This window comes from Rhinatrema bivittatum, chromosome 17 (assembly GCF_901001135.1).
Source record: "Rhinatrema bivittatum chromosome 17, aRhiBiv1.1, whole genome shotgun sequence".
NCBI lineage: Eukaryota > Metazoa > Chordata > Amphibia > Gymnophiona > Rhinatrematidae > Rhinatrema > Rhinatrema bivittatum.
In genome coordinates, this window is record NC_042631.1 from 50,584,346 (window position 1) to 50,609,620 (window position 25,275).

The 25,275-nt window shown below is 48.0% G+C and overlaps 1 protein-coding gene across 1 annotated transcript in view; it reads right to left on the reverse strand.

The window, feature by feature from the left end:
- LOC115079136 (adenylate cyclase type 10-like) overlaps positions 1 to 25,275 on the reverse strand; it is a 621,147-nt gene that overhangs the window by 584,822 nt on the left and 11,050 nt on the right. The window contains exon 2 of the mRNA XM_029582255.1: positions 22,513 to 22,718. Within this exon, the coding sequence (XP_029438115.1) occupies positions 22,513 to 22,718 (206 nt within the window). The remainder of the gene's footprint in view (positions 1 to 22,512; positions 22,719 to 25,275) is intronic.

Here is a 25,275-nt window from a genome sequence, read left to right on the forward strand (position 1 = left end):
TTTGCCAACAAATGTCTGAACAAGTCGGGAAACTCTCGGGCCTAGGTCTGGTGGGAGAGGCCTCCCTGGGTCATGCCACTTCCTCTCCACAAATCTTAATTCCAGTAACGTTACCCACTGCCGAAGGTTCCATCCATCTCCAGGCTTTTTTGGATTCTCGTGCTGCTGGTAATTTCATTGAGAGAAGCCTCGTCCATCAATATCAACTTCCCATAGAACTCTTGAAAACACCGCTTACAGTTTCCTCAGTATCAGGACAGCCTTTGGGGAATAAAATTTTGTTTATCACCAAACCTATCAAAATGACTATGGGGCTACTTCATCAGGAGATCATTCAATTTTATGTTCTCCCTTCCGCAGTTAATCAAGTGATTCTAGGTCTACCCTGGTTAAGACTGCATCAACCTCGTCTAGACTGGGGATCCTTGCAGCTAGCAAGTTGGAATTCCTTCTGCCGTCAGAACTGTTTGATTTCAGTGAAACCAGCTAAGTTTCGGATTCCTTGCTCCACAATTATTCCCTCTGGCTTACCTCATCAGTACGCTGAATTTGCGGATATTTTCAGCAAGCAGGAGGCGGAGGTCTTACCACCACATCAGGTTTATGATTGTAGAATAGACTTACTTCCAGGAAAATCCCCGCCCAGGGGTAAAGTCTACACATTATCAGGACCCGAGTCGGATGCCATGACTCAGTATATTCAAGAAAATTCAGCTTGGGGATTTATTAGATCCTCCTCATCTCCAGCAGGGGCCGGATTCTTTTTTGTTAATAAAAAAAGTTGGATCTCTCCGACTTTGCATTGATTATAGAGTGTTAAATGCCATTACCAAGAAGAACTGGTACCCTATCACGCTTATTTCTGAACTTTTTGCCTGATTAAAAGGTGCACAAATTTTTACTAAACTCGACCTCCGTGGGGAATATAATTTAATACGAATTAGGGAGGGCGATGAATGGAAAACTGCTTTCAACACGAGAGATGGACATTATGAGTACCAGGTAATGCCTTTTCGACTCTGTAATGTCCTGGGCTGCATTTCAAGCCATGATCAACGATATCTTTTGAGACCTCTTGAATTCTCACATTCTGTTTTACCTGGACGAAATCCTTATTTTTTACAGAACTGAAGATCAACACCAGATTCATGTTCGACAAGTTCTTCAGTGTCTTCGAGAGAACCGGTTATATGCTAAACTAGAAAAATGCATGTTCCACAAAGAGAGCTACCCTTCCTAGGGTACATTGTCTCTCGGACTGGCCTACGTATGGATCCAGGGAAACTCAAGCCCATTGTAGACTGGCCTCAACACAAGGCCTCAAAGCCCTACAGGGCTTTTTGGGTTTTTCCAATTACTATCGTCAATTTATTGTCGGATACTCCACCTTGGTAGCCCCTTTGATGGCCATGACAAGGAAAGGGGCAGAAATTCGAAGTAGTCTTCCGAGACTGTCCATACCTTTCAGCGTTTAAAATAAGAATTCATCAAATACCCTTATCTTCAACGACCGGACCCTACTAAACCTTTCATCATGGAGATCAATGTCTCAGCACTAGGAGTAGGGGAAATTCTTCTGCAACCTTCAGAAGCAGGGAAGCAACTCACCTGTGCTTATTTTTCTAGAAAACTTTCTCTGGCAGAGAAAAATTATGCCATTAGAGATCGAGAACTCCTAACCATAAAGTCCGCTCTTGAGGAATGGCGACATCTATTAGAGGGAGCCAAATATACAGTTACAATTTATACAGATCATAAGAACCTGGCGTATCTTTCACAAGCTCAACATTTAAACCCACGACAGGCCCGCTGGGTGAGGTTTTTCAGTCGATTCAATTTCAATTTATGCTTCCGACCTTCAGAGAAGAATCAGTGAGCAGATGCCTTATCTAGAAATTTTCTTCCCGATTACACTCCTGACCCACCTCGCTATATTATTGATCTGGCTCAAATCTTACTCGCCGCTACCTTAATGGTACCTTTGGGGAAGACAGTGGTACCAAAGCGATTGAGGCAGAAGGTCCTTCATTGGGTTCACGACTCTCATTTAGCAGGACATTCTGGAATAGCCCGGATGAGAGATCTCGTTTCCCGTCATTATTGGTGGCCCCAGTGGAGACTGGATACCAAGAGGTATGTTGAATTCTGTCCCACCTGTGCGGCAAATAAAACTCCCCGAAGGCGATCTTGTGGATTATTGCAACCTTTGCCTATTCCTGATAAACCATGGACCCACATAGCTACAGACTTCATTACGGATCTTCCCCTGATGGGAACATGGTGTTGCGTCCGTCGGTCCTAGACGGCTTCGCCCGTTTGCTTCACCTTATTCACGGCTCCTCCCGCTTACCTGGGAAAGATGGCTACTGCCGTGTCTACAAGCCGACCTCTCTGGCATCCCCAGAACGGCTATGGTGCAGCCTCCCGCCATTGCTCCTTCCAGGTACCTACTATGGTGCGTGCACGCAACCCATGTCTTTGTACCACCCTTGGCGTGAACCTCGAGGGCGTTCCCTCATGTTGTCGTCACACCATCCGGCTATATTAACTTCACTAATTTGCTAGCTCATTGAGTTAGCAAGGACTCGAATCCTTTCTTGTCTATGCTACTCTGCCGCTTCCATTCTGCCGCAGGAAGCTCTCTCTCTGCCCTTCGGGGTAACTACTATCCTGGGTATCCACTCCTCGGGGGCCCTCTGCTTTATTTCAGGTGCCTTACAGGGAACAGGTACTCGCTCCTCGAGGGTCTGTTCTCCCTGCCTCGGTGCCTGTACCTTCTACAAACATACCTGGTGGAATTGCATATCTACAGCCAACACCTAGTGAGTACTCTCTCAGTCTTTCTCATCCACAGTATCTCCTCGCTGGGAGACCTGCTGCGGAACCTCCTGACATCATCTAGGAGAGAAGGGCTCCCTCTGCCGAGGTCCCTGAGACTGCAACTATGGACTGCTTCACTACTGCCACCTGGTGGCTCTCTTCAAGTTGTCTAATAAAGAGCTATTTGTGTTTTTGTGTAGTACGAGTCCAGCCTAGTGCTGTGGCTCCTCACAGGGCTCCTCCCCATGGGCGTGGTCATCTCCACAGCACCCAAGGATCCACCAAAACACATGTAACCATAACACACAGTCATTTGGGCTGTGGATCGATTCTCTAGAATGGCCCATTTTATTCCACTCCCCAGCTTACCTACGGCCCCAGAATTGGGTCGACTATTTATTCAGCACATTTTTCGAATTCATGGCCTGCCCGTGAATATCGTGTCTGACAGAGGAGTGCAATTTACAGCTCGATTTTGGAAGGACCTTTGTAAAACAAATTCAGAATAAAACAATTTTTCATCAGACTATCATTCTAAACCCAACGGATTAACTGAACGAACAAATTAATCACTCAATACCTTCCTGCAATGTTATGTTAACCAAAGACAGGGCGATTGGGCATCCCTATTACCCTGGGTGGAGATGTGCCATAACAATCATTCAGCGCAAGTCACTGAATCATCTCCTTTCTTCTTAGTCTTTGGCAGACATCCTCGAATCCCTTTGCCTATTACTACCTCTTCGTCTTGTCTGGCTGTAGACCAAACCATCCGATCCATGACAGAGCTATGGAAAGAAACCAATAATTGTTACAGCAAATCGCGATCAAGGCTAAGAAACAGGTGGATAAAAGAAGGAAACCAGGTCCTCAACTCTGACCAGGAAACCTTGTATGGTTGAGTACCCAAAATCTCAGTTTACGGACACCTTCTCTAAAATTTGTACCCAGATTTGTTGAACCTTTTCTTATTGAAAAGCAACTTGATGAAGTCACTTACAAGCTTCATCTGCAGCCCACACTGCAGGTCCACAACATTTTTCATATATCACTTCTTAAATCTGTAATCTTGTTCTGGCCACCCAGGAGGCCTAAACTGATCACCCAGACTACTGTGGAGGATGACACTCAATATGAGGTCGAGGAAATCTTGGATGTCAGATGAAGGTGAGGAAATTTGCAATATTTAATTTTCTGGAAGAATTATGGGCCAGAGGAGAACTCCTGGGAACCAGCTCGCAACATTCAGGTTCCATGGTTACTCCAGAAGTTCCATCAACAGTTCCCTCTCAAACCTCATCTTCAGAATTGGAGAGGGAGGCCTTGCAGGGGAGGTACTGTTACTGTTACCTGCTGCATCAGTTCCTTCCATCGGGGCTGGTGGCTGCGTTCCTCAGCGGCATTCCCCAGCTGCAGCGCAGGCTGACGCGCGCTGCATCATGACTCCTCCCACCACGGCACGTCATCGCTTCCCCTGGAAGTCCCTGCGTTAGCGCGGGAAATATGGCTATTTAAATGCCACTCCAGCACAACATTTGCCTCGGCTACAGGCTTGCTTGTGCTGCTGCTGCTCTCGGATTGCTGGTGACCTGTCTCGTTGCCCCGGATTGCATCTTGGACCTTCTCTTGCTTTCTACCTGCCTCGCTGACTCGGATTGTACTTTGGATCTTCTCTTGCTTGCTACCTACCTCACTGACTTGGATTGTACTTTGGACCTTCTCTTGCTTGCTACCTGCATCGCTCACTCAGATTGTACTTTGGATCTTCTCTTGCTTGCTACCTGCCTCGCTGGCCCGGATTGTACCTTCTCTTGCTTGTTATTTTTCCTGGAACTGAAGTCAGGCTCACTGGTCTATAATTTCCTGGATTGCACCTGGAGCCCTTTTTAAATATTGGGGTTACATTGGCCACCCTCCAGTCTTCAGATACTATAGATGATTTTAATGATAGATTACAAATTTTAACTACTAGATCTGAAATTTCATTTTTGAGTGCCTTCAGAATCCTGGGATGCATACCATCTGGCCCAGGTGATTTGCTACTCTTTAGTTTGTAATCTGGTCTACTACATCTTCCAGGTTCACAGTGATTTGGTTCACTTCATCTGATTCATCCTCCTTGAAAACCATCTCCAGAAGTGGTATCTCCCCAACATCCTTTTTAGTAAACACAGAAGCAAATAATTTATTTAGTCTTTCTGCAAAGGCCTTATCTTCCCTAAGAGCCCCTTTAATCCTTTAGTCATCTAATGGTCCAAACGACTGTCTTTTCTTGCTGCGGATATATTTTAAAAAGTTTTTATTATGAATGTTTGCCTCTACAACCAACTTCATTTCAAATTCTCTCTTAGCCTGCCTTGTCAATGTTTTACACTTAACTTGACAATGCTTACACTTTTTCCTATTTTCTTCATATGGATCCTTGTTCAAATTTTTGAAGGATTTTTTTTGACTAAAATTGCCACTTTCACCTCACCTTTTAACCATACCAGTAATCATTTTGCCTTACTTCCACCTTTCTTAATGCATGGAATACATCTGGACTGCGCTTCTAAGATTGTATTTTTAAACAATGTCCATGCCTGTTGTACACTTTTAACCTTTGCAGCTGAAAATAGACATTTTTCAAGTTTAGCATATAGTTGGTTGTCACGGAGATGTTGGAGTACGCAGCGGACATCCCAGCAACGTGACACGAGATCCTTGGAAAAGATTAGGATTTCATCGAGGTACATGACAACATACTCATTGAGAAGGTCCTAGAAGATCTCATTCATATTTTGGAACATGGGCGGAGCACTGCACAAACCGAAGGGCATCAACAGATACTCATAGTGTCCATTTCTAATGTTGAAGACTGTCTTCCACTTGATGCCGTGTTGAATGCGGATTAAATTGTAATACCCCCGGAGGTCCAGTTTGGAGAAGATTTTCACTCCCTACAGATGGTCGAATAACTCTGAAATTAAAGGCAAGGTTTAATGTCCTTTTTGGTAATCACATTTAGACCCCAATAGTCAATGCAGGGGTGGATTGACCTGTCCTTCTTACCCACAAAGAAGAATCCAGCACCTGTCAAAGAAGTGGAGCTGCGGATGAACCCCTTGTCCAGGTTCTCTTGGATGTACTCAGACATCGCTTTCGTATCAGAAAGAGAGAAAGGTTATACCCTCCCCACAGGGCGGTTTGGCGTTGTGTAGCAGTTCAATAGCACAGTCATATTCTCTGTGGGGAGGTAAGGAATCAGCTTTTTTCTTTGAAAAACCGTCGGCAAATCCAGCGTACCGTGGTGCAAGGTCAGCAAAGATGGCAGACATCGAGAGGCATTGGGAGGTCTCCACTTTTTCCAGACATGAGATGTGACAATTGGGATCCTATTAAGAAAGCTGCAGGGAGGTCCAGTCAAATTGAGGTGAATGCTGCTGTACATAAGAAATTGCCGTACTGGGTCAGACCAAGGGTCCATCAAGCCCAGCATCCTGTTTCCAACAGTGGCTAAACCAGGCTACAAGAACCTGGTAAGTACCCAAACTCTAAGAAGATCCCATGCTACTGATACCAGTAATAGCAGAGGCCATTCCCTAAGTCAACTTGATTAATAGCAGTTAATGAACTTCTCCTCCAAAATCTTAGTCAAACCTTTTTTAAATCCAGCTACACTAACTGCACTAACCACATTCTCTGGCAACAAATTCCAGAGCTTAATTGTGCACTGAGTGAAAAAGAATTTTTTCCGATTAGTCTTAAATGTACTACTTGCTAACTTCATGGAGTGTTCCCTAGTCCTAGGAAACTGTAGACCAGTGGATAATACTTTAAAATCATCGGCTCAGTGTGCTGCAGCAGTCAAAAAAGCAAACAGGATGTTAGGAATTATTAGGAAGGGTATGGTTAATAAACAGAAAATGTCATAATGTCTCTAAATCGCTCCATGGTGAGACCACACCTTGAAGACTGTGTACAATTCTGGTCGCCGCATCTCAAAAAAGATATAGTTGCGATGGAAAAGGTACAGAGAAGGGCAACCAAAATGATAAAGGGGATGGAACAGCTCCCCTATGAGGAAAGGCTGAAGAGGTTGAGGCTGTTCAGCTTGGAGAACAGAAGGCTGAGGGGGGACCAGTGAGACTGACTTCAGTTCCGAGAAAAATAACAAGCAAGAGAAGGTCAAATCCGGGTCAGCGAGGCAGGTAGCAAGCAAGAGAAGGTGCAAAATACAATCCGAGTCAGCGAGGCAGGTAGCAAGCAAGAGAAGATCCAAAGTACAATCTCAGCTCGGAGAAGAGATGGATGAGGGGGGATATGATAGAGGTTTTTAAGTTCATGAGAGGTCTTGAACGAGTAGATGTGACTCGGTTATTTACACTTTCAAATAATAGAAGGGGGCATTCCATGAAGTTAGCAAGTAGCACATTTAAGACTAATCGGAGAAAATTCTTTTTCACTCAATGCACAATAAAGCTCTGGAATTTGTTGCCAGAGAATGTAGTTAGTGCAGTTAGTGTAGCTGGGTTCAAAAAAGGTTTGGATAACATTTTGGAGGAGAAGTCCATTAATGTCTATTAATCAAGTTTACTTAGGGAATAGCCACTGCTATTAATTGCATCAGTAGCATGGGATCTTCTTAGTGTTTGGGTAATTGCCAGGTTCTTGTTGTCTGGTTTGGCCTCTGTTGGAAACAGGATGCTGGGCTTGATGGACCCTTGGTCTGACCCAGCATGGTAATTTCTTATGTTCTTATTATCCGAAAGTGTAAATAACCGATTCACATCTACTTGTTCAAGACCTCTCATTATTTTAAAGACCCGCAGCATATCCTCCCTCAGCCATCTCTTCTCCAAGCTGAACAGCCCTAACCTCTTCAGCCTTTCCTCACAGGGGAGCTGTTCCATCTCCTTTATCATCGTCTCTGTATCTTCTCCATTGCAGCTATATCTTTTTTGAGATACGGCGAGCAGACGTGTGCACAGTATTCAAGGTGCAGTCTCACCATGGAGCGATACAGAGGCATTATGATATTTTCTGTTTTATTAACCATTCCCTTCTTAATAATTCCTAACATTGCTTTTTTGACTGCTGCGGCACATTGAATCGATGATTTCAAAGTATTATCCACTATGATGCCTAGATCTTTTTCCTGGGTGGTAGCTCCTAATATGGAAACTAACATCATGTAACTACAGCAAGGGTTATTTTTTCCTATATGAACACCTTGCACTTGTTCACTTTAAATTATCTGCCATTCGGATGCCCAATCTTCCAGTGTCACAAGGTCCTCCTGCAATGTACACAATCTGCTTGTTATTTAACTACTCTGACTAATTTTGTATCATCTGCAAATTTGATCACATCATATTCTTATTCCTTTCCAGATCATTTATATGTATATTGAAAAGCACTGATCTAAGTACAGATCCATGGAGCACTTCACTGTTTACCCTTTTCCACTGGGAAAATGGACCATTTAATCCTACGCTCTGTTTCCTGTCTTTTAACCAATTTGTAATCCATGACAGGACATTGCATCCTATCCTATGACTTAAGTTTTCTAAGAAGTCTCTCATGAGGGACTTTGTCATACGCCTTACACATCTACTAGTTCACCTTTATCCAAATGTTTATTAACCCCTTCAAAAAAATGAAGCTGATTTGTGAGGGAAGACTTCCCTTGGATAGAAGTAGTAGTAGTAGTAGTAGAAGAAAAAGACGTGATAATGCCCTTATTCAGGTACTTGGTGAGGCCTCACATGGAGTACTGTGTTCAGTTCTGGAACACATATCTCAAAAAGAGATAGGATGGAGGCAAACCAAAGAAAGGTGATCAAAATGTTGTGGGGTCTATATTGGAGACTTATTAGGAGAGACTGAAGTATCTAAATATGTAAACCCTGGAAGAGAGGAGGTGCAGGGGAGATATGATATAGATCTTCAGATACCTGAAAAGTTTTGGTTTTTTTTCAAAATAGATTTTATTGAAAAAGAGAAGCAGAGTAAAGAGCAACAATATAACTCAACCCCAATATCCCAAACTGTAAAATGTGAGTACAAAAGGACCATTGATCAGAATACAATAAGCAGATCAAAGAAAGAAAGAACACAACAATTGCAATACTATAGTACAAGTAACGTACACACAAAGCAAGAAACTACAGGATTTATGCAAACACAAACCTCTTTCTCTTTTCCCAGTTTTCCTTCCCCAAGGAAATTCCACCCATCCTTCCCAAAAGCACCATCACATCACACACACACAGTGCACACATACAATACAAGCAAGCTGAAATCCCAACCTAAGTCCCACTACCCTGGGGTCTCCAGCACTAACCCCCAAGACCAACCCTTCTGCCAGGACAAGCAGGATGGTAGTCTTCACAGGTGGGTGACATTATCAGATGGAGCCCATCAAGGAATACTTTTGTCAAAGTTTCTATAAACTTTGAATGGCACACTGAGCATGCCCAGCATGCCACTAACCCCGTAGCCACATGTGGTCCCCCTTCAGTCTCCTTTTTTCCATGGTGCTGTTGCCTCATGGGTTTCTGGAGCTCTGTTTAAAACTTTTTACTCACAGAAGAATTCAATGTTTTTTCTTCAATTTTTCCCCGCCTCAGGGACCGCATTGCAAATCGATTCCTCCAGCATTCGGTAGGTGTTTTTTCGCTTTGAGCAGTCGGTTCATGAGCGTCTACCTCCCAGTGGCTGATGGCCACCGACCGCACGCCACCTTTTTTCAATGGCAACCGGTTTTAGGAAGTGCCCTGAGTGTCCGCAGACTATGTCCATCACGGACCCACATGACGTCTGTGTCCTGTGTCTTTGGCCTTCCCATGATGTCTATTGGTGTCCCAGCTGTGCTCAGATGACCCCCAAAGGCTGGTGTGCCCGCCTGGACAAAATGGAGCACTTGTTTGGTTCCAAGCAATCGGCTCCATTGACTCCTATGGTGGGTACGTTGAGTCGCGGGGATCGATCTGACTCAGGACCTTTGCCCTCGGTGCCCCGCCCCGATGATCAAGGGGAGGGAGATCGCCCCTTAAAGGCATTGGAGCATTCGAAAGCTTCGGGATCGTCTTTCTTGGTGCTGGAGAAGGACTGGGCCAAGCACCATGGCCAAACCTCCTCCGAAAAGGCCCCAAGGGGAGGAGGCCCCATTCTTCTCCAAGCCTGGGATCCCAAGGCATTCCCCACCGATATTGTTGCTGCGCACCGAGCATCCGCAGACCCCCATGGATGCTCCGGTGACACTCAGCCTGCCTCCTCCTCCCGGGTTGGTATTTTCCGTAGCCGCATTTTCCGTAGCCGCATTTGGAGAGGAGTTGGACCGCATGGTTCAACAGGCAGTGCTAAATGCCCTTCATGGTCTCCAGCAACCACTGAAGCCGGCCCCCATATCAGCATTGGAACAAGCGCCCTCCATGCTGGAACCCTTGCTGGAAAGGCTGGATGTGCTGCTCGGTGCCTTACCAACGCAGCCCATACCGGTGGGCCCCCCCGGTTCCCTGTCTGCCACCAGTGCCTCACCCTCTCTCGATTCTGATTCCGGGCTTCTCAGAGGAGCAGGATATGGCTCCACGCTTATCACCACGGGCGGTGCCACCGATGCTGGATCCTGTTCCTAGACCCTCGGGCCTCCCGATGCCCCCGTGTCCACCGCATGTCCCGGTGCCCTTGATGCCAGAGCAACCTCTGTCTGTTCTCATGTTCCATACTTTGGGTTCTGGCCTCCCTCCTCAACCCAGACAATTCAGTGGTGAGGAGAAAACCCCTTACGACCCATGGGGAGATGCCTCTTCCGAACACTCCTCGGAGGCCTCCTCGGATCTTCTGTCGAAACCTTCTCCCTTGGACGAGAGACGGCGCTCGCCTCCCGAGGGCTTATCCTTCACGAGCTTTGTGCGGACAATGGCGGAAACCATCCCTTTTCAGCTTTTAACTGAAGAGGACATCCCCCACAAGATGTTGGAGGTCCTCCAATTCATGGATGTTCCTAAGGAGGTGATGCCCGTTCCTGTACATGAGGTCCTCTTAGACCTCTTCTACCAGCTCTGGGAACACCCGGGTTCTGTGGCTCCAGTCAACAGAAAGACGGATGCTACTTATGTAGTGCAAGAGGCCCTGCACTTCCAGATGAGCCAGTTGCCTCACCAGTCAGTGGTAGTGGATTCAGCCCAGAAAAAAGCCAAGAGGACCCGCCCTCACTCCTCTGCCCCTCTGGGGAAGAATCACAGAGCCTTAGGTGCTCTAAGTCGGAGAGTTTTCCAAGGATCCATGCTTATCACTCGAATAGCGGCATATCAGTTGTACATGAACCGGTATAACCGTAACCTCTGAAAACAGGTCCAGGAGTTTGCGGAGGGCCTACCACAACAGTTCCAGGAGGGCCTAGAATCCATCCTCCAAAAAGGATTGGAAGCCGAGACATATGAAGGGTGGCCTATGATGTCTTTGAGACGGCATCAAGGGTCTCAGTGGCAGGCATTAGTGCCAGTGCTGGGCCTGGCTGAAAGCCTCCCTTGCCCGGAGGTTCAAGACAAACTGGCCAACCTCCCCTGTACAGGGGAAAACCTGTTTGGGGACAAAATCCTGGACACAGTGGCCCAACTCAGGGATCACCATGAGACCCTACGTCAGTTGTCTACTACCACCTCTGACCCCTCTTTGGCAACCTGCAGAGCGCAACGTAGGGATTCCAGAAAGCAATTTTACAGGTAACGGAGATACCATCCTCCGGCCTCCCGTGCTCGTCCAGCTCAAGCTGCCCAAAGAGGCCACCCTCACCAACAAAGAGTTCTTAGGGCTCAGCCAGCCCCTCAGCCTAGCCCTGCAGCTGACTTTTGACTGGCTCAGAGAGAGTAGCAGCCTAACCCCTTTGCCCACAGCGTCTGACCCACCGGTGGGACTTTGCCTATTCGCAAACAACTGGCTCCCAATCATGTTGTCTATCGTAGCACGGGGTTACCGCCTGAACCTTCTCAATGTTCCCCGAAACTTCCCACTCTCTCCGGCGTGGAGCCTTGTGGAACACGCAATAACCCTTGAGTTAGAACTCTCGGCCCTGCTATGGTCCAGAGCTGTAGAATCAGTTCCCCAGGCTCAGCACAGCCAGGGATTCTACTCCCGGTATTTTCTCATTCCAAAGAGAACAGGAGGCCTCCGTCCCATCCTCAACATCTGGGCCTTAAACAAGTTCCTCCAGAGAGAGTGGTTCAAAATGGTATCCTTGGGTACCATACTTCCGCTTCTGCATCAAGGGGACTGGCTCTGCTCTCTCGACCTACAGGACGTCTATGCGAACATTGCCATCTTTCTGCCTCATCGGAAATACCTGCACTTCGTAGTAGGCCAGCGGCACTTCCAGTACAGGGTTCTCCACTTCGGGCTAGCCTCCGCACACCACAAAGTGCCTGGCAATGGTGGGAGTCCATTTGCACCAGAACAGGGTGCATGTGCTCCCATATCTGGATGATTGGCTCATCATGAGTTCTTCGAGGGAAGGAGCCCTTCAGTCCCTGAATGTAATGATGAGATTCCTCCAATCGCTGGGGTTCCTCATAAACTACCTGAAATCTCAGCCATCTCCGTCCCAGCGACTCAGCTTCATCGGGGCAGATCTGGACACCACAGTAGCCAAGGCATTCCATCCCAGTGAACGCATAGCCACCCTGGCTAGGCTAGCCAGGTCCATCCATTGCCAGCAGATAACCTCAGCCCACCTGCTCCTGAAGTTGCTGGGTCACATGGCATCACCAGTGCACATCACCTCAATGGCCCGCCTAGTCATGAGGGTCACACAGTGGACCCTGTTGACTTCAGTGGCACCAAGCCTCTCAAGAACTCTCTGTTATGGGTTGTGGACCCCTGGGCCGAGGGGGAGTTGGCGCCACCTACGGGGTTGAGCCCCACTGGCCATAGAGGAGCTGAGACCCCATTGGAGCTTCAGCACTACCAGCCCATGTTCCCCTCGGGTTGAGCCCTTGGGTACCGGGGCCGACTGGTACTATGTGGGGTCTCTGGAAGTCCCGATGGGGTGGTGACGCTGACCGAAGCCAGGTGCAGGGTCTGGACACAGGAGAGGGGTGGAGTTCAAGCAAGGTTAGATGCTGGCGGCAAATCTCGTAGTCTGTATATAGGCTGTGGCCGTGGAAGGTGGCGAATCTCATGATGGTTGTCCAGGCTATAATCGTGGCAGGTGGCGAATCTTGTGATGGTTATCCAGGCTGTGGTCGAGGCAGGTGGCGAATTGTGTAGTCGTATCCGGGCAAAGGTCAGGGTCCAAAGGCAGTCCAATCAGGAAATGGGTCAGGAGCTCGGGAATACCCTCTGGGGAGGAACAGGAGCAAAAGCCAAGAAGCCAAGGCAAAGTGCTGGTTAGCAGAAGGGAGGGGCTGTGGCAATTTCCTGCCGCGGTCCCTTTAAATCACAGGAGGTGGTACACGCACATGCTTAAAGGGATCAAGGCGAGGGAGGACCCCGAGGCCGCGCATCGGGACAGAGCAGCGCTGGAGGGGCCGGCCGTGACTGCCTGGCACGGAGGCCGAGAGGGGCCGCATTGGCAGCAGCGCCTTGTCACCGCCAGAATACCAAAGCCCGCCTGAGCTGCACGGCGGCACGGGTGAGAGGGGCCAGTCGCAGGGGGCTGCAACTGGCAAACGCAACAGTACCCCTTCCTTTAAGTCCCCCTCCTGAGGGTCTAGGTTTCTTGGGGTGATCCGCATGGAACTGCCTAATTAGGCTCTTGTCAAGGATGTTGGAGGATGGTTCTTAGGAATTTTCCTCTGGGCCGAATCCTTCCCAGGGCAGCAGATACTCCCATCTGTGACCTCGTTTTCTAGCATCAAGGACCTTGCAAATTTGATATGTGGTCTCGTCTTCAGCTGCAAGTTGAGGAGGTTGTACGGCTCTCTGGAAGGGCCAGGAGAGTACAAGAGGTTTTAGAAGGGAGACGTGGAAGGAATTGTGTACTTTCAGAGAGGCAGGTAGGTGAAGCTGATAAGTTATGGGTCTTAATTGTCGGAGCACAGAGAAGGGGTCAATGTAACGCGGAGCCAGGCACATGGATGGGATCCCTAGGCGAATGTGCCAAGTGCTGAACCATACTTTTACTCCTCGCTGGAATTGGGGCTCCAGTCATTGATAGCAGGCAGCAAATTTCTTGGCTGTCAGGGCCACCTTCTGGATCATCCGTTCAGTGTGAATCCATAGTTCTTTCAACATTACAGCCATCATCTGGGCAGCCGGGGACGGGACGGACAAGGAAAGCGGTAAGGGTGGAAGTGGCTGCTTCCCATAAACGATTTGGAAGGGCGAATCTCCAGTAGCGGTACAGGGGTGCGAGTTATGGGAAAACTCTGCCCAGGGAATAGATTGACCCAGTCGTACTGACAAGCATTGATTTAAGAATTGTTTCAGGGTGTGATTTGTCCGCTCCGCTTCACCATTTAATTGGGGGTGATAGGCAGTCGTGAAATCCAGAGCAATGTGGAATTTTTTGCAGAGATTCTGCCAGTACCTAGCGGTAAACTGGGGACCCTGGTCAGAAATATGTTGCGGCAGTCTATGCAGACGAAAAATGTGTTGTATGAATAACTGAGCCAGTTGGGAAGCTGAGGGGAGTTTAGGCAGTACAGTAAAATGTGCCATCTTAGAAAAGCGGTCGACTACAACTCAAATGGCCGTGTTTCCCTCTGAAGCAGAAGATCCACAATGAAATCTATGGAAATGTGCATCCAAGGTTCTTCAAGGGCAGGTAAAGGATGCAATAGGCCCCCTTGTTTCTCCACTGGAGTCTTCTGCTGAGCGCAGACGGGGCAAGAGTCTACATAAGCCCGGATGTCCTTATGCATCCCTGGCCACCAGTTGAACTGTTGGAGAAGGGCCTGCATCCGGGTCCGTCCAGGGTGGCCAGCAATGTGGGAATCATGAGCCCAGGCTAAGGCCTTGTTACAAAGTCTTCTGGGTGTTATAATTAGTGAGGTTTGGGTGGACCCTTGGACACTGTGGCAGCTGACCAGCCCCTCGGGGGGGGGGTGGGGGGGGAAGTCCCGTGAGGGGGCCACAGGTCAGGCTCAGCTTAGGTCACACAAACACAGAGATTGATCTTTTATTAGACAATGTGGTGAAGCCACCAGAGGTGGCAGTAGTGAGCAGCAGAAGTAGCCCGGCTGGGCTAGTATCCCTCAGGAGCTGGAACAGCGACTCCTCCAGTAGCAGTGCTGTAGTGGAAAGAACTGAGAATAATGAGTACAGTGGAATAAGCACAAAGCCCCAGTATGGAGAACCCCAGGATAGGGAGAGCAGGCCCTCGAGGCGCGAGTACCTGATCCCTGAGAGCTGAGAGACTTGAAGGTAATGTACTCACATAGTGGTTCCATGTAGGAGATGGCACTAGGGCTGGAACGGAGGCAGGCCCTCAAGAAGCGAGTACCTGGGTTCCAGGGAACAGCTCTGAGGTGAAGATGGTAGTACTCACTGGTGTTGAAGATAGCGAATCCTTCCAGGCAGAAGAGAAGGTAGGAGCAGGCAGCGAGTCAGGGAACATGGGCCCTCGAGGAGCGAGTACCGGTTTCCTGATAGCGACCTGAAAAGCAAGTGAGGCCCCCGAGGAGCGGGTACCCCGTTAGCGTTAAGAGTCCAATGGAAAATTGGAGAGGCAGAGTAGCTGGGTACGGAGAGTGAATCCCATCCGTAAGAATCCCCCTTGCTAACTCAAAGGCTAGCAAACATCGTAGGCTTTAAATATCCGGGCAGCGTGGCGTCATCACAGGGGAAGCCCCTGAGGTTCGCGCCAAGTAGGAAATAAGAGTGAGGGCCACGCGGCGCATGCACCCTAAGGTACCAGCGGAGCATGGCGGGAGGCAGCGCCCAAGCCGGGCCGGGGACGCCAGAGAGAACAGCAGGCAGATGCCACGGCAGCCAGGCGTCCGTCCATAGCGAGAGGAGGTGCAAAGAAAGAAAGGTAGGCGGAGTGAAGCCGTCAGGAAGGGACAGTTGCAACACTGGGGATGACCGTCTTACCTGGTGGCACGGTTTGGTAGTGGAGAGGTTGATGTGGGCTGGATCTACAATATGCTGTATAGGCTCAACATGATCCTCCAGAGAGAAGGAATGGGAAAGAGCGTCCGCTCTAAGGTTCTTCATTGCAGGTCGATAACAGAGCTCAAAGTCAAATCATGTGAAAAAGACTACCCAACGAGCTTGGCGGGGTTTGAGGCGCTGTGCTTGCTTGAGGTGTACGAGGTTTTTATGGCCCGTGTAAACCGTAATACAGTGTTGTGTCCCCTCAAGCCATTGACGCCATTCTTTGAAAGCGAGTTTTATGGCCAAGAGTTTTTTTTATCACCTATGGCGTATTTCCATTCTGCTGGGGAAAACTTCCTTGAAAAGAAGGAGCAGGGGTGTAGGGTTCCTGCTGAGTCATGGTGGCTGAGTACTGCTCCTATTCCCTTGGATGAGGCATCCACCTCCACCGTAAATGGAAGCCTGGGATCTGGGTGTCGGAGGTATGGCTTCTGTAAGAAGGCCCCTTTGAGGGCTCAAATGGCTTCTACTGCCTTGGTGGGCCAGTTCTTTACATTGGCCCCCTTGTGGGTCAGGGCCATGAGAGGTGTGGTCAGCTTAGAATAGTGCTAGATAAAACTGCGATAATAATTTGCAAAGCCAAGGAACCACTGAAGGGCTCGTAAACCGCTGGGTTGTGGCCAATCCTGGATACACTTCAGTTTAGCTGGGTCCATCTGAAAATCGTGGTTGGAGACTATGTAGCCTAGAAAAAGCAGGGACTCCTTTTCAAATATGCACTTTTCCAACTTTGCGTACAGGCGGTTCTCCCTTAGACATTGTAGCACTTGGGCAACATGTTGGTGATGAGCACGCAGATTCTTGGAGTATAACAAAATGTCATCGAGATACACTACCACGCATTTATAGAGGAGGTCTCAGAACACCTCATTCATGAGATTTTGGAAGACGGCATGACCGAGTACTCATAATGGCCGTCCCGTGTGTTACACCCTGTCTTCCATTCGTCACCTTCCCGTATCAGAATCAAATTGTAGGCCCCACGGAGGTCCAGCTTCGAGAAGACCCTCGCTCCCTGAAGGCAGTCAAATAGTTCGGCTATGAGAGGAAGCGGGTACCGATCCTTCATGGTGATGGCATTCAGGCTGCGAAAGTCGATACAAGGGCGCAGGGTCCCATCTTTCATCCCAACAAAGAAGAAGCCGGCCCCTGCTAGGGAGGTGGATTGACGGATGAACCCTTTCTGAAGATTCTCACAGATATACTCAGACATAGCGTGAATCTCTGGTAAGGATAGGGGTAAACCCTTCCTCGAGCAGGTGTGGAGCCAGGAGCCAGATTAATGGCGCAGATGAAGTTCCGGTGTGGAGGCAGAGTATCGACCGCCTTTTTGGAGAACACATCTGTGAATTGGCCGTAATGTGGAGGCAGTCCTTCTAAGACTGGAGACTTGGAACAACAGGGAGAATCTGTGACTTTTTTCAAGCAGGTCCTTTGGCAGGCCAGAGCTTCCATCGGGTCAACTGTAGCGAGGTCCAGTCAAACTGGGGTTTATGCTGTTGAAGCAAGGGTATGCTGAGCACCACGGGATGAATGGACTTCAGAATGACGTAGAAGGAGAGGCTTTCTAGATGGCATTCCACCGGGACAGCGAGGCACGTGATCCTTCCCAGAAGGGGGTCCGCAGGGACATGGATAGGTGGGGATAAGCAGCTGCTCCATGGTGTCCTGCATCAAGAAGTTCTCTCCTGCTCCAGAATCTACTAAGGCTAGTGTTGAGAAATCACGTCCCTCCAGGGAGAGTGTCACAGGGAGTGTTAATGGAAGAATGGGCATGGTCACTCCCCCGGTGGAACTTAGGTCCAGGAGTTTACTGGATGGATGGGACAATGGGTGATGAGGTGCCCGGAGCCCCCACATTAAAGACAGAGGCCCGCCTGACAACGCCTCTGCCATTCTTTGGGAGACAAGGGCCCTCGACCCAACTGCATGGGCACCTCAGAAGGTCCTTTCGAGGATGGGGGAGGCCGTGAGGTGGGTGAGGGGTGTCGAGAGCAGCTAGGAGTCACTGGACGCCTCCTTGGGCCCTGTAGCTCAAGCACCCTCTTTTGCAGGCAGCGGTCTATTCTGCCAGCCAACTCAATGAGGGCATCCAGGGAGGTGGGGAGTTCCAGGGCCACCAACTCGTCCTTGATTTTAGGGGACAGTCCGTCCAAGAAGATAGATCTAAGGCAGGCCTCCTCCCAATGGAACTCGTAGCAAGTGTTCTGAATTGGATGGTGTAGTCCCTCAGCAAATGTCCTCCTTGGTGGATATGCAGAAGTTCAGTGCCTGGGGCTGCCAGCCATCCTGGGTTCTCAAACACCATCCGGAACAAGTCTAGGAACCAGAGAAGATCCTGCAGCACGGGATCAGAACACTCCCACAAGGGGGAAGCCCAGGCCAGAGCCTTGCCCTCAAGTAAGGACAGGATATATGTGATTTTGGTGGCGCTGTCTGGGAATAGTGTGGACTGGAGGCAGAAGTGCACATTGCACTGATTAAGGAACCCCCAACACTGTTGGGGGTCGCCAGCGTAACAAGGAGGAGCAGGCAGCGGAATAACCAGGCGTGAAGGTGGTAGCGCCATTGGAGGGCTTGGTGTGGATGGAGGTGAGCATTGAGGCGTTCCATGGAGGCCGCCAGTGTCTTCAGGACCCTCTGCTGTTCTAAGATCTTGGAATGGCTTGTAGGGCGGAGGCCTCTGCCGGATCCATGGCCTTGGCTTACTGTTACGGGCTGTGGACTCCTGGGCCGAGGGGGAGTTGGCGCCACCTGTGGGGTTGAGCCCCACAGGTCACCACCGTTGGCAGGCGAGGCTATAGAAGGAGCAGAGGACCCCCCTGGAGCTATCAGCCCACATTCCCCTCGGGTTGAGTCCTTGGGTTCCGGGGCCGGCTGGGGCTTAAGGTGGGGTCTCTGGAAGTACAGTTGGAGTGATGATGCTGGCTGGAGTCAGGTGCAGGGTCTGGACACAGGAGAGGGTCGGAATTCAAGCAAGGGGTAGATGCTGGCGGCGAATCTTGTAGTCGGTATACAGGCTGTGGTCGTGGCAGGTGGAGGATCTTGTGATGGTTATCCAGACTATTGTCGTGGCAGGCAGCGAATCTCATGACTGTTATCCAGGCTATGGTCATGGCAGGCAGCAAATCTCATGACGGTTATCCAGAGCAGCGCCGGAGGGGCCAGCCATGACTGCTCAGTGGGGAGCCCGAGAGGGGCCACGTCGGCAGCGGCTCCCTGCCGCCGCCAGAGTACTAGGGGCCCACCTGAGCCATGCCGTGGTGCGGGTAAGTGAGAGAGGCCAGTTGTGGGGGGCCACGACCGGCGAACACAACACTCTCCACACTGGTCTGGATAACCGAACGACTCCAGCTCTCCCTCGCCTGGTGGGCGCAATATTCCAACCTGAGCAAGGGACTTCCTTTTCAGCCCCCAACTGCTCAGGTGATACTGACCACGGATGCCTCAACCTGGGTGAGAGTGTGGCCTTGGGGAAAAAGATAAGACAGCACTAAAGACTGATTCAGGTGGAAATCAGTCACTACCTTAGGAGAAACTTAGAGTGAGTGTGCAAAACTACCCTGACGTGGAAGAACCTCATGTAAGGCGGATAGGTCACTAGGGCCTGCAGCACACTGACTCTGCGAGCAGAAGTAACTGCCACTAGGAAAGATGTTCTCGCCTTTTATCTGGAGCGCACTGCAGCCCACAGGCAATCCACTCAACTCTTTGTCTCCTTTGACACACCTTCACAGCCCATTATTGTCTGGCAAGGATGGTCGACAGGACAGCGTCTTTGGCCAGTATGTCCTCTGTAACCTGTTTCCAGTGTGAGAACCAGACTCTCCCTACCTAGGGCTCAGTATGAGGTTCAGTCTGCCTCCGTTGTTGCCAACACCCCCCTCCGTTGTTGTGCCTATTGCACTTTATTGGGTGCCTATTGGCCCAGTGTGTTCTGGGGGCAGCCTGCAACTTGGTATTCACCCATCTGTGAGGACTACCCATCCTGCTTGTCCTGGGAGAAAGAGAGTTGCTTACCTGTAACAAGTGTTCTCCCAGACAGCAGGATGATTGCCCTCAGGAAACCCGCCCGCCACCCCACAGAGTTGGGTTCATCTTCATTTTGTTATTTTATATTTCGCTCGTTCTTTTCTGCTTTGATACGAGACTGAAGGGGGATCCCATATGGCTACAGGGTTAGTGGCATGCTGGGCATGCTCAATGTGCCAGTCAAAGTTTCTAGAAACTTTGACAAAAGTATTCTGTGACGGGCTCCATCTGATGATGTCACCCATCTGTGAGGACTAACATCCTGCTATTCTGGGAGAACACCTGTTACAGGTAAGCAACTCTGCTTTATCCTCCCTCCCAGCATTTCCATGTAAGACAGAGAAAAAGATGAACAAACAAAGGAATGGTTAAGCTCCCCAAACCACAGGGCACCCCCAGATATGGGAATACATAGGAAGGACAGACCGCACCAAAATCAGTAGATGGCAATTGTTACCCCAGATAACACATCAGCAACATTGTAGTGAGAGAGAGGGGAGAGATGAAAAACTAAACCCTCCAATTAATGTCATACCCTATATTCATCAACCCCATTTGTAGCTCAAGAGCAAATAGCCTACGCCGAGCAGTAAGACTCGTCGGGCCTGCTCCTGCCAAGCTTAATATCTATCCACTCCATCTGCATCACCAAGGCCATGCACTGGAACAAAGATCGAGCGGAAGACAGTGTCTCTTCCATCCACACTGTCAAAATGCACCGACAGGCAGTCAACCCAGCTAGGCATATTAATCTCTCTCTTGATGTACTCTTACTAACCATCTCCTCAATCACTCCAGAGAGAAGAACTTTACCATGTTTCGCTACCACTAACCAGTACATCTGCTAATAGCAAACAGCATCTCAGACCAGAACACATCTAGCTTCGGGCATACAATAATCGGTGCAGTAAAGAGCCCTCCTCCTGTTTGCATTTGGTACACAGTGGAGTAGGGACCAAGCCCATACAATACCTCTGCACATTGTCAAAGTAAGCTTGATGTAGCAATTTAAACTGCAATTCTCACAGACTGACATAAGTATTGCGATGATGCAGCACCTTAAAATAGCCAGTCAGGAATTTTGCTGTGATCGTTTCCCCTAAAACAGATGACCAATAAGCAGACAGAGGTACAAGGAGTGGGACCTGCAATCTCTTTTTACATAATTTATGCTACCTTGATACAGAATTACTCATAGGAGCAATATCCTGGAGAATGTCCACAAATGAGACTTCCCCAGGAAAAGAATCCCTCCCCCGTCGTAGAGAAACCAAATAATGTCTATCCTGGAGATAAGCAAAGAAGTGATGGGGTGGAATCCGGAAGGTTTGGCTCAGCATGAAAAAGGTACTACATCTAGTGTGTTTACTGCGCATAAATGTGAAAGGAACCTGACCCTAACTGAGCCCAACCTGAAAAAGTGAGAGCGTATTCCACCCCTGGGGGAAAACCCACATTACCTTCCAGCGGAAGCAGCAGGGACTGGGACCCACTCAAACCCATTTTTTTCTCAGCCATCTCCAAGCCAACACACAGGGGGTAAGCAAAGCCCTGGGGAATACCAGTTTCCCCCTCTCTCCCAGCAGGGCCTGAATTAATTAAAGAGGTGACCAAGGGGCTGACATCTGGGCCACCATCCCTGCTTCACAGCAAGAGTATTTGCCAGTAATCCTTTCACCTACAAATCGCAGTTGATAGGCTGCATTATACCTGAAAGGATTTAATGAGGCACAAACTTCAAACCTTTTCCGTTGGAAAGGAAACTGTAGAACTAGGGGTCTTGAAATGAAACTCCAGGGTGGACAACTCAGAACCAACATCAGGAAATATTTATTCACAGAGAAGGTAGAGATTGCCTGGAATGCCCTTCTGGAAGAGGTAGTGAGGACAAAAACTAATTAATTCAAAAGAACATGGGATAAACCTTGCAGATTCCAAAAGGCCAGAGGTTGGAAATGAAGAAAAGAGTGCATGGGGGTAACCTGCACGAAGCGGTAATTACTACCCTTTACAGAAAGAATGAGGGTTACTCCTATTAACAGAAGGCTTGGGGATAATCTGCATGGAGTGGCAGTTATAACCAAAAGCTGGGCAGACTGAATGAACCATATGAATGAACCATTTGGCTTTTATCTGTTGTATTACTATGTTACTTTGTTCAAAAAGAGGTTAATTCCCCTTCTAAACATTCCCCAGGCTGAATCTCATTATTGTTCTCCTTCTCCATGGCAAAGAATAGGACACTACCTTAACCGAGCCTCTCTGTCTCTCCCTGGCAATAAATGCCATACTTCCCTAGATTTATTTATTTATTTAAAATATTATTAGCCTGCCTATCCACAATACTAATGGGTTGCAATCAAAGTATCCCTTTGGAAGACTGGACTTAGCCAGAGAATGACATGCTTCTTTGGATAAGCCCAATCCTTCTTGATTCCCCTCTAATGGCCCACTTCTATATTGAAGATCCACTGATTGCTCCCTCCCCATGACACATAATGAGCTGAACCCCACTTCTCTCTCCCCTCCCGCCCCCTGCTGACCTGACCTGGCACACTTTTTCTCCCCCATTTTTTCATGTACCTTCACAGCTCTTTCATTCTCAATTTTCTTGATAAGAATGTTGTCCCTATCACAGAGTTCCCATGCATTTGGAGACAGAATTATTACATTGTTTTCCGCTAGGTCTGCTGCTAAGCGCCCTTCGTCTACTGCTCTCCCAAGGACCACAACATACTTCTTTACACTGCTTCCTATAACAACTTTTGAGAGCCGTCCACCTGAAATCCCTGCAGAAAAGGAAACAGAAGAAAATGGTTGCAAATAAGTTAGAAAATCACCATATGAAAAAGGGACTATCTGGTCAGAAATGTTGGTATATTAGAGCATTTATGTTTTGTGCAGTAAAAGGTATCATGACCTAAAAAGATTCTAGTTTTCTCTGGGAACACTACTGCTACTAGAACAGCAAAGCTGAGGGTTTCAGGATCTATAAAACGGTGCAGTGCAACTGGAAGGAGTACTGACAGCTTCCCCCCAATACTACCCCATTATAATATACAGACATGAAAGGTGGCAGTTGTAGTGTGGGAGGGAGGGGGATGGAATCAAATATACATTGGTTTAAGGTGGCAGAAACATGTGTTGTACTCAAGTAATTTTTAAAGGGTGTCACTTTTATCCCACTTTCCTCGTATATTTACTTTCTGCCTACCTTCTTCTATAACCTTGGGGTCCATATTCAAAAGAGTTGCCCAGGTAAGTTTGGAAGTTGGGCCATTTGAACTGTGCCCCTCCCCTTGATGACATCAATGAAAAGCCATAATCATACAACAGAAGCACTATCCCCTCACTATTATCAAATTTCAAAAAAGAGAGGGGTTATCCCATGAATGTTCTTAAGAAGGCTTATAAAAGGGCCCGTTGGGCCAATAGAGATTTATTGTTGGTTCCGGCAGTAAAATCTGGGCAGGATGCACATGGTGATAGAACGGTTTGTGTGTTACCCTACTCTCCTCATGTTTACCGTATACAGAAGAGTATTAGGAAACATTGGCATCTGTTGGGATTACACCAGATATTTAATAATGCCCCTCGATTTGCGCTCAAACGAGGTAGAAATATCAGAGATAGTGTGGTACACATTCAATTTTGATGATGAGGTTAAGATCAATATTGTACAAGAGAATACAATAAGGGGACATTATCCGTGCAACAAGTGCTCAGTGTGTGATCAGTCTTTCAGTGGGGAAATATTGCCTTTTTTAAGGGGGGCAAATTTCATTTAAACATATACACTGATTGTTCAGCGATGGGTGTAATTTATGGGATATGGTGCCCTTGTCCCCTTTTATATATTGGGAAAACAAAGCGAAGTATGAGAGTTAGGATGGTGGAACACAGAAGTTCGATAGTGAGACGTGTTGAGGCGCCGTTGATGCAACACTGCTCTACATATGGATATTCTTTTGAGGATTTAAGATTTGCAGTAATTGAGCAACCCAAGCCGTCATTGCAAGGCGGGGATTTTGATAATGTTCTATTACAAAAGGAGCAAAGGTGGATACATTATTTCAATATGGTAACCCCAGGGGGACTGAATCGGGAAATTGATTGGTCGGTGTTCTGATATCAGCACATAGTGGATATGGGAGTGTGCATGAATGAGATTGACAGATTTGACTTCCGGGGAGGGGAATGAGGATAAAAGTAAGGAGGAAGTGAAGGTGATTTAAAACGCCATGGCGCCATTATACTGGAGAAAGGAATGAGTGTAAGACAATTGGAACACTTTGGTGTACATTTAATTTTGTCATACGTTAAAAGTTTGCTGACTTTTCGTCCGGTAAGAGCAGTTTGATTTTTCTACAAGTGAGGAGTAGAAAGCTTAACGGGGGTATATATGAAAGGATAGTTGATATATCCTTTTGGATTAGGATGTTTTTTAATGGTGTTTTTATTTTAGGTTTATGAATTTGGGTAAAAAAGGTGCCCTTGATACAATTTGATACAAGGTGTCCCCTGATGAAGACTGGAGACAGTCAAAACATGGTCCATGTTGGGACAGTATTGGAATGCTGAAGGGAGCTAAGTATTTTTAACATTAAACTTGTCAGTTTGTTAAATTAATTGAAATAAAATAAAAAATTAGTGATGGTAGAGAAAATTTGGGTTTAGGAGATGAATAAAGGGTGGTGAAAGGGTTGGGGTATAACGTCAAGTGATTAGATTGCAGTGCTATTAAGCAGCTGATGCTGTTTGCGGCCCATTGCGTGGCGAGAGACAGTGGATTAAAAATATTGCACTAAGAGTCTGATGATGTTGTCCCTATTAGTTAAATAATTAAATACGAGTGGTGTGTAGGAATTGGGCTAATTTCCTCTCTTTTTTGAAATTTGATCAATGAAAAGTCTCCATTAAAGCCCCGTGATGACACCATTGTCAGCTACCTTTATTGTGCTATAGTGCACTTCCTGCTGCTACTGCCACTGTATCGAAGTCCCTCTGCCAAATGCTTGTATTATTTTTGTTTCTCTCTGTTTTAGGTTTGCACTGCTGTCAGCTATTTTTCTCATTCTTTGCCATCCACTCGCACTGTGCCTCTCTCCCTGATGACGTCAAGAAGAAGCCTCCGTTAAAGCCCCACAATGACAGCGGAGGGCACCGCATGCCTCAGTCGTGCACATGGAATGTGACTAAGGAGCATGCTTCATTGTGTACTCCTTCATGCACACATGAATGAGCAGTCACTTGTTATGTTAGCGTCACTTGTTATGTTTTTCCCCTGCTTATTTTGGGGTTGAGTTTCAGTTTTGGTCTTTTCCATGGAAATGTGGATTTGCCTCT